This window comes from Branchiostoma floridae, chromosome 4 (assembly GCF_000003815.2).
Source record: "Branchiostoma floridae strain S238N-H82 chromosome 4, Bfl_VNyyK, whole genome shotgun sequence".
Lineage (NCBI taxonomy): Eukaryota > Metazoa > Chordata > Leptocardii > Amphioxiformes > Branchiostomatidae > Branchiostoma > Branchiostoma floridae.
In genome coordinates, this window is record NC_049982.1 from 8,769,314 (window position 1) to 8,786,488 (window position 17,175).

The window sequence follows — 17,175 nt, forward strand, 5'->3', positions numbered from 1 at the left end:
AGAGCAAACAAATCACCGACCAAAATTGTTTTCCTCTGCAGGCCCAAATGTAACACGCAGGTTCTAAGTTCTTAACATATCTGTATGTACCTTAAAACACTTTCATTGCAGCCGCCTACCCGCTATCGCGTCAAGCACCATTCTATAGCTAGTAGTAACCACAACGGGGTTTTACGAAGCATTGTTTCCGCTTAAGTGTATAAAATTATTCGTCAGCTAGGCCAAACGTTCGGACTGAGCTGGTGTATTACGCCGAAAGGTGATCGTGCCGGTTATACAGACGCAGATCTATATAGATAATGCAGATAAAAGTGCACTCGACAACGGTATTTGCAGGACATATACTTGTGGCCTCCTGTGTCGTCTGACACATGAGACAGGTCGGCCCAGTAGGCTCGGTCAGTAAGAAACCTCTTCATGTCACTCCAACCCATGATTACTGCTAAATGACTGTTGAAGACTGTTGCATTTTGAAGGACGTCCAGAATCATTCATGTCTTTGCCCCAGGCCTGTTCTGAACGAAAACATACCAGTGGTAAATTTGCACGGTGAGGTCAGAGACCATTGTCCTAGAGTAACCCCCTCGTGACGAAAGGCAAACACAGACCGGTCAGGTGAACGTCACACGGGGGGACAGTACCGGGCAACATGGCGGACGAGTCGTCCCCGCTGGTCCGGAAAGACAAGGTAAGAGGACAATACAAGTACGGCGAACAGTGACCTGTTTTTCACAACATGTACAACATATAATTTGTCAGGAAAGATTTAGACCATGCCATATTCCTTGAGAGTCAGTTGTACTGAACTACGGGCACCTGTTGTGTTTGTTTGTTAACGTTCCATATTTGGATTCCTATAGCTTAATCACATAGCCGGGTCACATAACGAACTTTGCCCCTCGTTGAGCTAGCAGATATGTCACAATTATTCCTAGTACTAGGACAAGAAAAGAGAAGAGCCTAATATTTGGCAACGTACCACAGCACCCGGAAGTATCTATATATCTCACAGCTGGCTGTTGTATTGCAATAGTGACACAGCTGTTTTATTTATAATATTTGGGATACATTCTACAAAACATACATTCAGAAAAACAGTAACTGTTATTGATATTTTGGCAGGACTCAATCCACACCATAGGCATTCACATAAATATATAAAAAATATTTGGATGTAAGTTGTGACGACCCTGTTCTTTCCAGGCTATCGGGTCATAAACGATTTTACATGTACCTCACAGTAACATCACATTAAGTTTTACTTGGTCCTCGGTTTATTTACTCTGAGGTAATCATTGCATCATGCTTAATGCTACCGGCGTTATAGTAGGACTAGACGTCAACAACATAGGTGGCAGAAATATATGCTGACGTTATCCTATATCTTAAACACTGCTGTTTCTGCATCTTCTGTACCTCCCTTTGTTTCAGTCGGAGAACGAAGGAGGGTCCGCCTTCACATCCTCGCTGGGTGCTGTGATCACGTGTCTTGCCAGCGCCATCGGAACGGGGAATATATGGAGATTTCCCCGGATCATCGCCAACAACAGTGGAGAAAAGGGTGAGAAAATGATATAACTAACCTTTTGCCACCTAAATGTAAGGCTCGACAGTCATCAGAGACCTGGAAAAAGGTGCAAACCATCGTATAGAGAAATAAGAGGCCAGGTGAAGGCGTTACGTGTAACGGATCCCATTTCACCCAGTTGTCCCCTGTCCTGAAAACGATATTGGCTGTTGAAGACAGCGTTTTCCAACAAAAATAAAACAAAGATATAGTTTCAATGCGCTGAATGAAGATACTTCTCAACAGATTTGGAGGTTTGCGGTAAATGTACAAGTCTAGAGTAATGTGCTATGTTTCCAGAACTAGTTCCATAGTTCCGTTGATGCAGATTAGACATCCAGGTAATAAGATATGCCATAAAGCAGTTACTCAAGAAGCTGGACATGATTTTGGAAACGGCCAGACTTTTCAGATAGTGTCATTGACGAAAGATAGTGGGTACTATCTGAAACGTCTGACCGTTTCCAAAATCCAGTTGCTTGAGTAACACCTTTTTGGCATAGTTTCGTTGTTTGATAGTAGCGGAATCAGAGCCTAACTCTGTCCAGTTGCCATCTGCACACTCAGTATTTAGAACTATATTTCAAAAGAAACTTGCCCCTTCCTTCTAGGCTGCCTGCAGTTCCTGATCGCCTGGGTGCCGTTCCTGATCCTATGGTGTGTGCCTGTGCTGGTGATAGAGTACGGAGTGGGCAGGTACACGCGGAAGGCCACCGTCCTGTCCTTCGCACGGCTGCTGGGGCCCATGTACGGCTGGCTCGGCGCCTGGATCGTCCTCACCAGCTTCATCATTGGGTAAGACCCCCCCTTTCCACTGCGCTCTCACTGCGACCTAAATAGGACATGTGTAACCTTCGATTTCTTACTGGGTATATCATACAGCATGTAAACGTGAGACTGCGAGGATAACAAAACACACAAAGTGCAGAAAGTTTCTTTTCTATACAATTCGTTGAGCGATCTGTCAAATTCTATATGTCGCAGAGAGAGCGCAGTGAGAGCACCGTCCTAGTGGAAAGGGGGTATAAGCCATGCGTTGCCCGCGTGAAGATAAGATAAAGAAAGTAAGGCAATGATCTAATTCATTGCCTTAGTTATTGAAGCCGCGTATCTCCTGTGGTCAATTTAGGTTACAGTTAACATTATGCTTTGTTATCTCCATGAAAAATTGTGTTTTGTTATCTCCATGAAACTTTGCGTTTTTGGTGTGTCTTAGCTGTGTTTCGGATACTTGTGATCATCATAACTTTAGAACTTCTGGATGGATTGTAATGATATGTAAATATGGATTAGGAAGGTCGATTTTGGGCCCCCATATTGTATGATGTATGTTTGTTTGTATGCATGTATGTATGTGTATGTTTGTATGTATGTATGTATGTATGTAGGAATTTATTTTGCCCTCCTCCTCCGTCTACCTGATAGAACGTTCTTGAAGTCCATGCCAAGCTGCCCAGACTGATCAGAACAATCTTAAATCTACAGGTGTGGTTAACAAAAGATATCACAATGGCCACTGTGCAAGCTAAATTTTGTGTCAAAAAGTTGTCATTTAAAACGCGTCAACGATATTATTTGTGGGATTCAGTTGTTTCTATGCCGTTATCGTCGGCTGGTACCTGTACTACCTGATCATCACCATCGGCTGGGAGCTGCCAACAACACACGGAGAGAGTGAGGAAATCTTCAGACATTACACAGAGGTACTTAGTGCCCATGGTTTATATTAGTCCTCTAGTCGGGTTCGACATAAATAACGCCACATACACTTGTCTTCATGTCAATCTACCCCTGTTCAAGACAATAATCGCGGACATATATGTCTTGAGAACATCAGAGCAAAGAAACAGAAATCGTGTCATATTAAAATCCAGCATTAGTTTGAATATTTCGTGTCTTGAACTTTTTCATTATATCACAATTAGTAGTATTTGTGTAATAGAGGATCAAGTATTTCACAATATCAAAGTCTGACCTAACTATAAAATTTGATTTCCAACATCTTCAAGAAAATAGAATTAGAGGGGTGTTTGTTTCTAAAATGTGATATTGAAGAGTTTATTTCACATCTTTCCCCAGCAAACAGCCTTGCCTATCCTCACTCATGCCATCATTGTGGTCATGACAGCGTTCGCCCTCCTGTATGGAGTCAAAATTTTCGAACCGCTTTTCAAGGTAAGAAACAGCCAAAACGTTCTGTTCTTAATGTTGAATGTCAGATGTTCACACACACATGAACTGATCGAACAAACAGAAAAAGTAGGCTAGAAGGTTGGGTATGAACGCAATGAGACAACACACAAAAGTTACTCAAGTAATATTGGATAAAATATCTGAACAATCAGAAGGGCAGCATCTCGTCGTGACCCTTACCCAAATAACTCATCTGAATAATTAGTTGCTTCAGATAGTAGTCTCCGACGACGTATGCAATGTAAGAGGCTACCAACTGCCAGGTACATTTTGAATTGTGTAAACACAGCAGCAGTGACACGCGCTAATAACTCTGTCCAGGTGATGATCCCCCTGCTGCTGGTGCTGATGTTCGCCACCTTTATCTGGTCCATGACGCTTCCTCACGCCACGGCGGGCGTCACCTTCACGTTCTCTGCTGACTGGGGTAAGTATAGCCTGTGCATACACAATCTGTCGCTAGCTGGGGTTAATGCCCCCACCCCCCCAAACTTAACTGTAGTTAAGGAGCCGTTAGGAGCGCGATTTTATTCAATCAAGTACATAAAAAAAAACTTGATTATGTATTTCAATTCACGACCGACGAATATTTGTATTCAGTATCGCTTGGTATTAACCGTGTGTACTGACTGGTGTTCAGGTTGAGGAAAAAGGAAAGATATATATTTAAATGGTTATATAAAGTTACACGAAAAGTGTTGCAGGCAACATGGTGATACAAACACAGCAAGGCTAAATTTCTGTTCCAGAGGAGATCGGGAAGCCTGGTCTGTGGGTGGACGCCCTGGTGCAGAACGCCTGGGATACAGGTCAGAGGTCATCAGTACTTGTACTTTTTAACTTTGAATATTCATTGATGTTTATCAAAACGAGTATCCAGCAACATGGCTTAGGGCTATGCTATAGTGTCAGCAGTAGAACCAGCTGTCTCTTCCTTCTTCTCTCATGACCTCAATGAAAAGCGACCTGCAGGCCGATTTGTGCTTTATAAATGAATAAATGTTGGAACAAAATCAAACAAACAAACATCTTCTGTGAGGCAGTCAAATGAATATTAAAAACAACAAGCATCAATAGATAGTGCAAATAAATCAATTCAACTGGTTGCTTTCATTACTTACAAGTTAAGATGTAACCATTTTGTGGACAATAAGTGTTATCTCAGAGATGAAAATGACAGCTGAATCAATGCACAAAGCTTTCTGCTCCAAAATGTGACCAGTACACCTCTCCGCAGGTTCTGGAAGTGGACTGTTCCTGGTACTTGCCACCTACATGACACGGACGCACGGAGTTGTCCGGTACAGCACTATGGTACCAGTGATCAACGATCTAGTCAGGTTCGGTGAACATAACGTTAACATTTTTTCGGTCACCCATAAACCTTTTTAGACCTACTATAATTAACGACAGGAAATAGGGTTGATGCTCCGTTTCTTCTTCGTTTTCCTCTTTTTCTTCTCCAAACAAATAAGGTCAATGGCCTAGACAAGACGGCTGTCACCATGGTTACTGGAGATGTAGCAGATTGTGCTTGTTCTATTATATTATGTAGAAAGTGACATGACAGAGGTGGAGGGGGGTGGTCACCATATATATGAATGTATTTGAGTGAGAATAAACAAAGCAGTAGTTTGTAAGGCAAGACCATGTAAAGGTAAACATTATGTACTTGCTTGTAAATGTTACGTCGATATTTTGATGGTACGTCGGGTCATATTTGTGAATTTTTATACTCCCTTCCCTCCCTCAGTTTGATGTGCTCTCTGACGTTGTTCGGTGTCGTCTTCTCCTTCTACCTGACAGCCAATCCCGGCATGCCCCTGGCGCCCATTGTAGACCTGCTGAAGGAGAACGGCCCGGCCAACACCGGACTCACACTCATATGGTACACATGTACAGGCACAGTAACACCGGACTCACACTCATATGGTACACATGTACAGGCACAGTAACACCGGACTCACACTCATATGGTACACATGTACAGGCACAGTAACACCGGACTCACACTCATATGGTACACATGTACAGGCACAGTAACACCGGACTCACACTCATATGGTACACATGTACAGGCACAGTAACACCGGACTCACACTTATATGGTACACGTGTACAGGCACAGTAACACCGGACTCACACTTATATGGTACACATGTACAGGCACCGTGAGTAACACCGGACCCACACTTATATGATACACATGTACAGGCACAGTAACACCGGACTCACACTTATATGGTACACATGTACAGGCACAGTAACACCGGACTCACACTTATATGGTACACATGTACAGGCACAGTAACACCGGGCTCACACTCATATGGTACACATGTACAGGCACAGTAACACCGGACTCACACTCATATGGTACACATGTACAGGCACAGTAACACCGGACTCACACTCATATGGTACACATGTACAGGCACAGTAACACCGGACTCACACTCATATGGTACACATGTACAGGCACAGTAACACCGGACTCACACTCATATGGTACACATGTACAGGCACAGTAACACCGGGCTCACACTCATATGGTACACATGTACAGGCACAGTAACACCGGACTCACACCTATATGGTACACATGTACAGGCACAGTAACACCGGACTGACACACTTATATGGTACACATGTACATGTAACGTTACAGATACAGTTGTGCTGTAGTATAACTGTATTATAACAGTATAATTGTAGATATAATACTGATTTAGCTGGGAACGAAACGGACAAAGAATACAAGCTTATAGCGATAAGCCATTCTTAGAAGTGATTCATTGGAGCGTTTGGGTTCTATCTCAAAGCGAATCCAGATGTTATTGTGTACGCTGACACCCACAGGGTACATGAAAAACAAACTAAATGTCCACTTGCAGAAGACAATGCATTACGTTCCTTTTGTTTTCCATTGATACGTGCATCTACCGTTCTCCCAGGGTCCCAATCCTGTACGGCACCATGACGGGGGGACGGGTGCTGTGCGCCATCTTCTTCCTGTGTGTGCTGATGGCGGGGTGGAGCAGTCATATCACCATTGTAGAGTCTGTGGTCAGGAACATAGAGGACTTCGGAGGTAAGACGACCATTCTAAATTCTCATCTACCATTCACCTGCATGTTTCTTTAAGCTAAGCCATAACTTTTTGACGACATGGATGCGTAAGACGTTTTGAAGAAGAAATAGATAAATTTATGTGTCGCCATCCTATTCTTGTGTTCAATTTGTTCCTATGCATGGCATCCTACAGTTCCAAGGAAACTGACTGTACTGGGCGTGACGATTCTTATGTTCCTGATTGGTCTGCCATCAGCACTGGACATCAACTTTCTCGTAAATCAGGTGGGGTTGTGTAATGATTTGCAGGGTTAATATGACATGCAAAACGTTAAAGTAAGGTAGAGCTTGGGATATGTTCGGGACAAAAGGTTGCCTGTGAATCCCATCAAAGTCTCAAACTGTTCTAATTTCGCACGAGAGGTTTTTAGGTGATCTGTTAGTAATTCAAGTAGTCATTCGGCAAGATTGCGCCAAGTCTGACTAAAATCGCGCTTCTAGCGGCCGGCCTTACAGTTCTCGGGGAAGGGGTCATTAACCCCAGCCAGCGAGATATCGTGTAAACACAGGCTAGATTGCGCTTACGTAATGGTAAAAGCCTCCTGAACAGACAAATTTTGTTGTATCGAATTACCTTGTATTTTTTCTTTCCAATAGATGCATTGATTAATCCAGCTGCAGATTTGGCTAATCCAGATTTGATCTCAAGTCCGTCTATTGTTTTACAGGATTTTGTTTGGGGTTTCTCACTTCTGTTCTGTGGAACTGGACTGACGATACTTGCTCTAAAGTTTGGGGTGCGGAAATTCAGAGATGTCGTTATTAACGAGGTACCTTCTCATTACTTTCACAGATTAAGGTCGAATATCAAACTATAGAGTTTCACCGCCTCATAGCCGTTGAATGCTGTTAACTCTTACTACTAACGTGTCATAAATATTTCTAATCAGTTATCCAAATAAGGTCCTCATGAGCATAAATCTATCCATTGATCACCTTCCCTGCCCAATTTACAGAAGTTGTTCAAAGTGTCTAGAAGGCTATTTTTAGCATTTCCGTATAAGCTATGCAAGTGAGCTGACAATTTGCATGATTCAGTCCACAGCAAGTATGAAAATTGATGATAACATCATCTGTAGACAATAAATCTAATTAGAACGTGTGAAGAAAACAAGATGGGCATAAAGAGATACTTACATTCTTAACTACGTGTACACAGACCAAAAGCTGCTAACAAGAATTAAAGCGATAAAACATAGTATAACACAACCAACAAAACGTTTATTCCTGCAATGATACAAGACGTAACACTGGTGTCAACAGTAAAATACTGAACATGGTGAGCAGGTCTATGACATGAAAAGTAATGATAGTTATCAATTCCATACAATGTACATCTAGTGCATTCATGTCTGTATCTACAGACGAGTTATGATTTATAGTGAACAATTAAAGCAATCAACAGAATAAAATAGTTTAATCTGCATTTTCGGAAAGGGGCATCTACGACTTTGAATAAGTAAAAGCAATGATATTCGTGTATGAAATAGACAATGTAATATACCACTTATGATACATGCATATGAACCTATACATTTAAAAAGTCTATTAATAATTTAAAAAAAAGTTGAACTTCAATTTAGATAAAGATTCGCAGCGAGAGGTAGGAGACCAAACTAAACATAACCAGACCAGTGCCTTGCTTTGCGCCATCGTTTGTTTCATGTGGTTTGGGAAATTTCCTCGGGCGTCATCTCTTTAGACATGCATGAAATTTTATGTCTGGTCGATAATCCACCACCAGAGTTATTTTGCATATGAAAGCCTGTTCAATCGGTCGTTCTTCCCTTCAGATGATGACAAATTTTCCTGCTCATGTCAATATTCTTTTGTTTGTTTAAAATGTCTGTTCATCATTTAAAAAAAAAGACAAGTTGAACTACAATTCAAGTCAAGATTCGTAGTGGCCCACATCTGAAGGCTTCTTTATACAGTACTTAACGTTCGCTTGTCTGAAACTCAATTTGTCCACCAGGGAGGTTGCACAGGACGTGAGATGTGCTGTGCTTACCTTCTCCGTTTTTCTGTGAGTCACTGTTGTACAACGCGCTGCTTTCAGGTAGACTCTCGTTGTCTTCGCCAAGTGCGCGAGGAGTTATGCCATCCACGTGAGATACGAGGGGCGTTCAAGAAGTAATCCACCTGACCCATTTCCCAAAGGAGGAGATTAATGAATCTTGGCACAATTATTAGTCTTTCTCTTCATAGGAATCACCCAGAGTTATGCATTTCTACCATCGTTTGATGCAGCTCTGTACACCGTTTTTGTAGGACGCCCCAGGTTGGTCCTGCAACAGATGCCTCATCAATGGCAGAAGAGGGACGACCAGGTCTGGGAGCTGTTTCCACAGACTTCCGGCCATGTTTGAATTCACAATGCCAGCGTTTTACAAGGTCATATGATGGGGAATCATCACCATAAGTTTATTTTAGTTCATCAAAAGTCTCATTTGGTATGCGTCCTTTCAAATACAAAAACCGGATCACTGCGCGACACTCAACTGGCTCCATTTCACACCTGGTCCATTTCACACCTGACTCAGTTCAAACACCTTTAAATCAAAAACCAAAATTAGTTCAGAGCTGTTTTTTGCAACATAACCCATAGAGATATGAATCATTACATATGCAAAATTTCATCTAGATCAGACAACTGGAAGTGGGTCAGGTGGATTACTTCTTGAACGCCCGTCGTATGCTGTGTTCTTTTGTATCAGCGTGCCGTGAGTCACTATTGTACAGAATCCCTCCTGTGGATGGAATGTCGTCTACTTCGTTCTTTCCATAAGGACCCTGACCGGCACTTGCCAATGGATTGTCTTTCTCATATTTGGGCTGTACGCTGTCAACTGCTGACAGCGACTGGTCCTGTGGTTGGGCGGGTGGTTGTTTGACGTTTGTTGCCTCTTCGTAAGTTTCGTTTTGGAGTGGTGTAGAATCTGCCTCCGGATCACTTTTGACAGCTTGTGGAGAGTCAGGGTATCCTATTGCATACGGCTTGATTTTATAGTTGTCATCTTGCTCTTGGTCGCCGATGCTGGTCTCTCGATGGCACTGAATCTGTGGCCCTGGCTCTTCATCGTAAGCCACGGCATATGGCTGAATCCCTGCCCCCTCGTCTTCGGCATAGGCCACTGCGTATGGCTTAATGGTACAGGTGGTTTCTGGTGTCTTGTCACAGGGAGGGGCGGGTCGTATGTCGGTGGCTGAGTTTCCTTCAGATCCTTGCAGTTCTTCCGGATCAGCGTAGGTCACTGCATACGGCTCAATATTTCCTGCTGTATTCGGAGGCGCTTCTTCATCTGCCTCGGGTGCTACGTCATGAGCAGCCGGTTCTGTGCCACTGCAAAACTCGCAGACGAGGAAGGCAGACACTGTTGCTAACACGAGCAGAAGCGGCACACAAAAGGCAATGGCAATGAAGCTGTTGACATCCTCGCTAATCACTGGGTCTCCCTCAAGAAGAACGATAATGTCTATCGCTGTCGTATGCTTAGAGGCTGTCATGTCGGTTGGGTATATCTCCGTATAGTCCTCGGTGACGATGGTCTCGTGGTACAGACTGCTGTTAGTGATTTGAGGGCCCGTTGAGACAACGTTTGTCGTGACGGTGGTGACGGACATTTCCTTATGTTGTGTGGACCTGTTCATTTGGTGTGGCCTGTAAGTGGTGGTCTGGCAAATACCCTTCCTGATGTTGGATGGAAAAAGTCCTTTGAGGTCAGCAGGTGATGCGCACGTTAGAAGGGGATGGAATGAAAGGTGGTATAGACGTCGTTGGTTGCAGATAAACCACTCGTCGCATTGCACCTTGATCTTTCCCATCAGAAGACGTACGCGCTGGTTTTGCTGCAGAGGCATGACTTTGCTGTCGATGACAGAGATGCGATTGTTCTCTAGGTAGACATATCGCAATGTCCTGGGCTGTAGAAGAGAAACGGTGGGTACAGAACGCAGGAGGTTGTTTTCCAACCACAGGGAATCAAGGAGAGGCAAGCCGCGAAAGGCTTGATGTGATAGGAAAGAGATCATGTTCTTGTCAAGATACAAGTGGTTTAGTTTGTCAAGGCCAAGGAATGCATCCGGTTCTGAGGGAAAAAATGAGGGATATGTTGATTAAATGGATATTTAATTATAAGTGCTGTCACATTTCTTCTCAGTATCATCTGATGCAAAATAAGATACATGTAGGCATCTGACGTTATTTGGATTATTCGACAGCAAATTTGGTGTTTGGCTATAGTGTATAATGTTCCTGCTATAGGTTTTGTGTTAATACGACCAACCAAGTAGTCGCCTCATTCAAAACCTAATGACGAGCCATTTCTATACTTGTTTAAGTGATAGATAGCCACCATGAAACACTATCACAGTGAAGGTGATATTGAGGGATGTGTTAATCAATGTACCGCTACGGTACTATTTGCTGGAATCTATTGCACAACTATTGCAGAGCAACTCAAATAACATCTTCGCTAATTGAGCGACGAAGTCCCTATCGACTTACCAAGAATAATGATGCGGTTGTCTTGAAGGTGGAGGCTTTGCAAAAGTGGTAGACCCATGAAAGCCCATCTCTGTACTTTGGAAACATTGGACCTTTGAATCTTCAGAAGGTGAAGATGTGAAACTTTGGAAAAAGCTCGTTGCTGGAGCGTAGACGAACAAAGGTGCTCAATGAAGATGGATCGAGTCCGTTTGATGAAGTCAGTCGGTATCGTCTTCAGACATATAGGAAAGCTGTACATGCCTCCATGTCCAGCCCAGCTGCAGGCGGACATCGCGCCAGACTTTTGGGGACAGCGACAAGCCAGGAGATTTGCAGAAGATTCATTGTCAACAAAACAGTTATTTGGACAAGGCTGAGCTACAGTCAGCACAAAGAGTACATGGTAGGAGACCAAACATAGCCAGACCAGTGCCTTGCTTTTCGCCATCGTTTGTTTCATGTGGTTTGCCGAATTTTCTCGGAGGGCATCTCGGTCTGGTGAATTTCCTCAGACGTCATCTCATTAAAGATGCATGCAATTTTATGTCTGGTCGATAATCCACCACCAGAGTTATTGTGCATATCAAAGCCTGTTGAACTGGTCGTCCTTCCCTTCAGAATAACGTTATGAAATGTTCCTGCTCATGTCAATATCCTTTTAGTTTTAAATGAAGTGTCTGTCAATACATGTTTCCTATTTACGTTGAAGTATGGAGTGCTTACGTTTCAGGTGTACAGGCTACGTCTGGTGATGGGTTGTACCAGGAGGATAATCAAAACTGGGTCTTGATATCTTTATGTTTATTAATATGTTTGGAGTTCCTATTTTATGCATATATTAGCAGTAGGTTTGGTGACCAGAACCTGGATAGAAAGTAGTACATCAAAGGATTAAAGAAAAAAAATATTGTAAAATGACATACGCTGCTATGTGTGTGTATGTGTGTCAGTGCGTGTTATCCCCCACCCCCCTCCTGGCAATTGCCCAGAGTTAGTACATTTTTTTATCATTCAAATATCATGTACCGTGCAAGATACTGATGTACCTGTCTCTTCAGATCCCGGATCTTATACCTTTGCAAAATAATATCAGGTGGCATAAATTATGATGGCTTGATTTATTCTACTTCAACTTTTCAACAGAAAGGCACATTTCGGTTTCAAACACATGCAATGCAGGGCCCATACCTATAGCCCATGTGTCCACCACTCAACCACTCAAAAATCGCGAGCGTAGCACTTCGAGAAATTGATATATAGTAAAAAGCCGCTTGGAGGCTCATTATCGAACTTGACTTTGCCATCCTGACACCTACTTATCTACCAAATATCACGACAGTCCATTCACGCCTTTTGAGATATATTGATTACGAACAAACACAGATGCAAACTCAGCCAATCTAACACACAATACACATGGAGGAAACGCACAAGCTTAACAAAGGACGTCGCCAAACTCAACGTAATCTATTTCTTGACTATTTCAACGCCAAGCGGACCTTAAAAACACAGTAGTAAGACCTGTTTTACAACCTACGCAATAATCTCCATTATATTATTATCTTTACAGTACGGCTACCTGTTTGATTGGCACCTGCCTGTCGTGTGGATCTGGGTCATTAGGTAAGTTTTGACGTCAGTAGGCTCCGCGTTTTTGTGCTGAAGGGATATCAGTTCTATCGCACTGTTTCTTGTCACCGGACCTCGTTGTTTCTTTTTGAAAGCGTCGAATTCCAGCAGGCTGAACGAGGTCAGGCAAGAGAAACGCCAAGTGCAAGAGAAGTGACATGCCATCGGAAAAAAATAGACTACTAGAGATTGCTAAGGAGGCTAATGTAAGACACGTGGAACCATTATGATACTGTCTATTAGTAAGTAGGGGCATCTTTTGATATACAGCGAGGGACATGATTTATCTCCAGGACCCATCGTCATCATCATCGTCATCATCATTATCATCATCACCTTCATCATCAGCAGCAGCATTGTTTATCCGTTTCCCTTTAAGTAGAAATAAGTAACACTTTCCTTAACAAATGATGAGTGCTAAGCAGAGAAAGTAGTAGTTCATGTCTTTTGTGTGACTCGGCCAGGGGTTGAACTCACGACTTGCCGAATGTAAACACTTCGCTCACTTGACCGTTGTACCTAGAAATGATGATGATAAATAAATAAACAAAAAAAAAAATCCGCCACAGGTTGCTGATTCCCGCGCAGGCGCTGTTCATCTTCATCTGGTGGACGATCGAGCAGATCCAGAGCGAGGTCCGGCCGTGGTACGAGCTGTGGCGGGAGTCTCTCATGATGTGCTGGGTCCAGGTCAGTGCGCATGGGCAGTAACACATTCTGCCTCATTAACGTCTCTTAGACGTTCTAAATTTGAAAACAAATGGCTTAGTTGAAGCGTTGACGTTGTACTGTACGTCGGTGGTGCTATGCCTATACACATTCACTGTACCTCATCATCCACAGCTACCGCCTTAAAATGACCTTTCGGGAAGCTCTAGACTAGTAAGAGCAACATGAAAGAACTGTTTTTGCTGTCGTGACTACAGCAGGACACCAATTGACGTATTTTGGTATTTCAGATTCAGCTTCTTATTCTGTCTCGTTTCTGTGATTCATAATTGTTAGGTGGCTGCGCTACCGCTTGGTTATTTTGACATCTCTTGCAACATAGATTACAATGTCAAAAATTTAAAGAAAACAACCTGAGTGACCTGAGTGCACATTCTAAACGTTGCCGTCTGTTCCCTCCAGTGGGCCGGTGCTGTGATAGTGCTGTTAGGATGTAATCTGATACTGGTGCGGTACTGGCCTGATATCTCCTACCGCTGGGGCATGTACAGACAACACATACAGGTGAATGTCATCCTTATTGTATTTGGCATTATCTTCCACTTTATATGACATACCTGCCTTTGGTGCTGAACACATTTCGCATGATATATCATACCTGTCCTGGGTGCTCAGCACATTCCACATTACATGACATTCCTGACCTTGGTGCTGAACACATTCCACATTACATGACATTCCTGACCTTGGCGCTGAACACATTCCACATTACATGACATTCCTGTCCTTGGTGCTGAACACATTCCACATTACATGGCATTCCTGTCCTTGGTGCTGAACACATTCCACATTACATGACATTCCTGTCCTTGGTGCTGAACACATTCCACATTACATGGCATTCCTGTCCTTGGTGCTGAACACATTCCACATTACATGGCATTCCTGTCCTTGGTGCTGAACACATTCCACATTACATGGCATTCCTGTCCTTGGTGCTGAACACATTCCACATTACATGGCATTCCTGTCCTTGGTGCTGAACACATTCCACATTACATGGCATTCCTGTCCTTGGTGCTGAACACATTCCACATTACATGGCATTCCTGTCCTTGGTGCTGAACACATTCCACATTACATGGCATTCCTGTCCTTGGTGCTGAACACATTCCACATTACATGAAATTCCTGTCCTTGGTGCTGAACACATTCCACATTACATGGCATTCCTGTCCTTGGTGCTGAACACATTCCTCATTATATAACATACATGTCTTTGGTACTGAACACATTCCACATCATACAATAAAGATGTCTTTGGTGCTGAACGCCTTCCATTCCAGCCTTTTCATAGTGCTGAACACCTCAACATCACATGTCATGTTCTGACCTTTGAAGTGAAGAGCTCTATAGTTTTACCTGTCCTTGGTGCTGAATACCTTCCGTATCTGTTAACATACCTGTCCTTGACAAAATACCCATGACCTTAAAGAAGCATGTCCTTGGTTCCAATCACCTCCAACAAAAATGACTATCAATATAATAATATATAATATCTCTTTCCAGTGCTGAAAACTTTCACGCCAGTTAACACCTTTTTGTGCTGAATGCGTCAGGCACTAGTACACATACCTTTTCATGGTGCTGAACACCTTCCACAGCAGTCAACTTGGTGTTTAACACCTTCCAGATCAGTTAACATACCTGTCATTGGTGCTGAACACCTTCCACATTACATGTTATACCTGTCCTTAGTGCTGAACACCTTCCATGTCTGTAGTCTTGTCTATCAATGGTGCTGAACAACTTTCACATCATTTGACATGCTAGTTCCTGGTGATGAACATTGCCACATCAGTTGGCATGCCTGCCCATGGTGCTGAACACTTTTCATGTCAAAAGAGATGCCTATCCTCTATACTGGACACCTTCTGAATAGGCAAAAAATACCTGTCCATAGTGCTGAACAAACATAATATTACTTAACAAACTTATCCTTGCTGTTTTTTTCCTTCAGGGCACATCCAGTTCTGAGAAGGCTACAGAAATTACCATGGGCGGTGACGTCGACAGTCCGCTGGTTCTGACTGACAGCACACATGCCTACGTGTCAGTAGGAGCAGACCAGACCGACAGGGTGTGAGACCTTTCAGGAGAACATTGGTGTGATACACCTTTCTGATTTCTAACAAATATGTTTTATGTTCTTGGTTATGATAACTGAGACATTGACAGTGCAATCATTCCATTTGTGTAAGTGACTCAATATTGATATACATGTAGTTAATTTGGTTTCCTAACATGAAGAAGAGACCTTGCAATTATTTGTGTAAATTTATTGAAACACTTCCAAAGTTGGGGCCACCAAGTAACCCTAAAGGGAACTTGACAAATGTGCAATGCTTTAATTCTAAGACTGGTGTAATGACTTGCTCAAAGTGGTCTACCAATGTAGATCATTGTACTGTCTGCAATATGCGGCAATATTTTGTTTCCACCAAAATGGTGCAAATATTTAAGATTACTGTAATAGAGAAAAGCAATTTTGTACATAGAACATTTTGTAATTTGTGTAAAAAGAACCAAAATGATTATGAAATGTAATTATTAGTAATGTCTTGTAATATGTTATCCTGGAAAGTAATCTGCAATGGTATAGTTGCACCTGTAGAGATGTTGAAATGCCACACGCACAATTATCTCCATTTTCTGGACTTTGTGTAATAACATGAAATGTGTAGAAAATGTACATGTGTGCAATATTGAAGAAATCGACTTGCAATATGAATGGACAATTCTAGTGTTGATTTGTGTACAATGGACATTCCAGTTCCCTACTACAGTCAATTATAATGTTGGAATTACATGTATGCTTTCGTAGTTTTCCAATGCTGCAGGCTTCCATCATTAGTAACTTTGTAACAATTACTGTATGTAAAACATACGAGAGGCGTTCAATAAGTAATAACACTGACCCACTTCCAGTTGTCTGATCTAGATGAAATTTTGCATGTGTAATGATTCATATCTCTATAGTTTATGTTGCAAAAAACAGCTCTGAACTAATTGTGGTTTCTGATTTACTGGTGTTTGAACTGAGTTAGGTGTGAAATGGACCAGGTGTGAAATGGAGCCAGTTGAGTGTCACGCAGTGATCCGGTTTTTGTATTTGAAAGGACGCACACCAAAGGAGACTTTTGATGAAATGAAAGAAACGTATGGTGATGATGGCCCATCATATGACCTTGTAAAACGCTGGCATCCTGAATTCAAACATGGCCGGAAGTCTGTGGAAACAGCTCCCAGACCTGGTCGTTCCTCTTCTGCCATTTATGAGGCATCTGTTGGAGGACCAACCTGGGGTGTCCTACAAAAACGGTGTCCAGAGCTGCATCAAATGATGGGAGAAATGCATAACTCTGGGTGGTTCCTATGAAGAGAAATACTAATAACTGTGCCAAGTTTCATTAATCTCCTGCTTTGGGAAATGAGT

The 17,175-nt window shown here is 42.6% G+C and overlaps 1 protein-coding gene across 1 annotated transcript; it reads left to right on the top strand.

The window, feature by feature from the left end:
• Positions 1 to 591: 591 nt before the first annotated feature.
• Positions 592 to 16,546, top strand: LOC118413205 (uncharacterized sodium-dependent transporter YocR-like). Its single transcript, XM_035816421.1, has 16 exons — positions 592 to 688; positions 1,432 to 1,561; positions 2,179 to 2,362; positions 3,156 to 3,270; positions 3,647 to 3,742; positions 4,082 to 4,187; positions 4,510 to 4,569; positions 4,998 to 5,143; positions 5,458 to 5,648; positions 6,715 to 6,851; positions 7,026 to 7,117; positions 7,561 to 7,662; positions 12,952 to 13,004; positions 13,580 to 13,700; positions 14,142 to 14,243; positions 15,700 to 16,546. Exons 1-16 carry the CDS (start codon positions 650 to 652, stop codon positions 15,823 to 15,825), a joined length of 1,800 nt encoding a protein of 599 aa, XP_035672314.1. The 5' UTR covers positions 592 to 649; the 3' UTR covers positions 15,826 to 16,546.
• Positions 16,547 to 17,175: the final 629 nt, after the last annotated feature.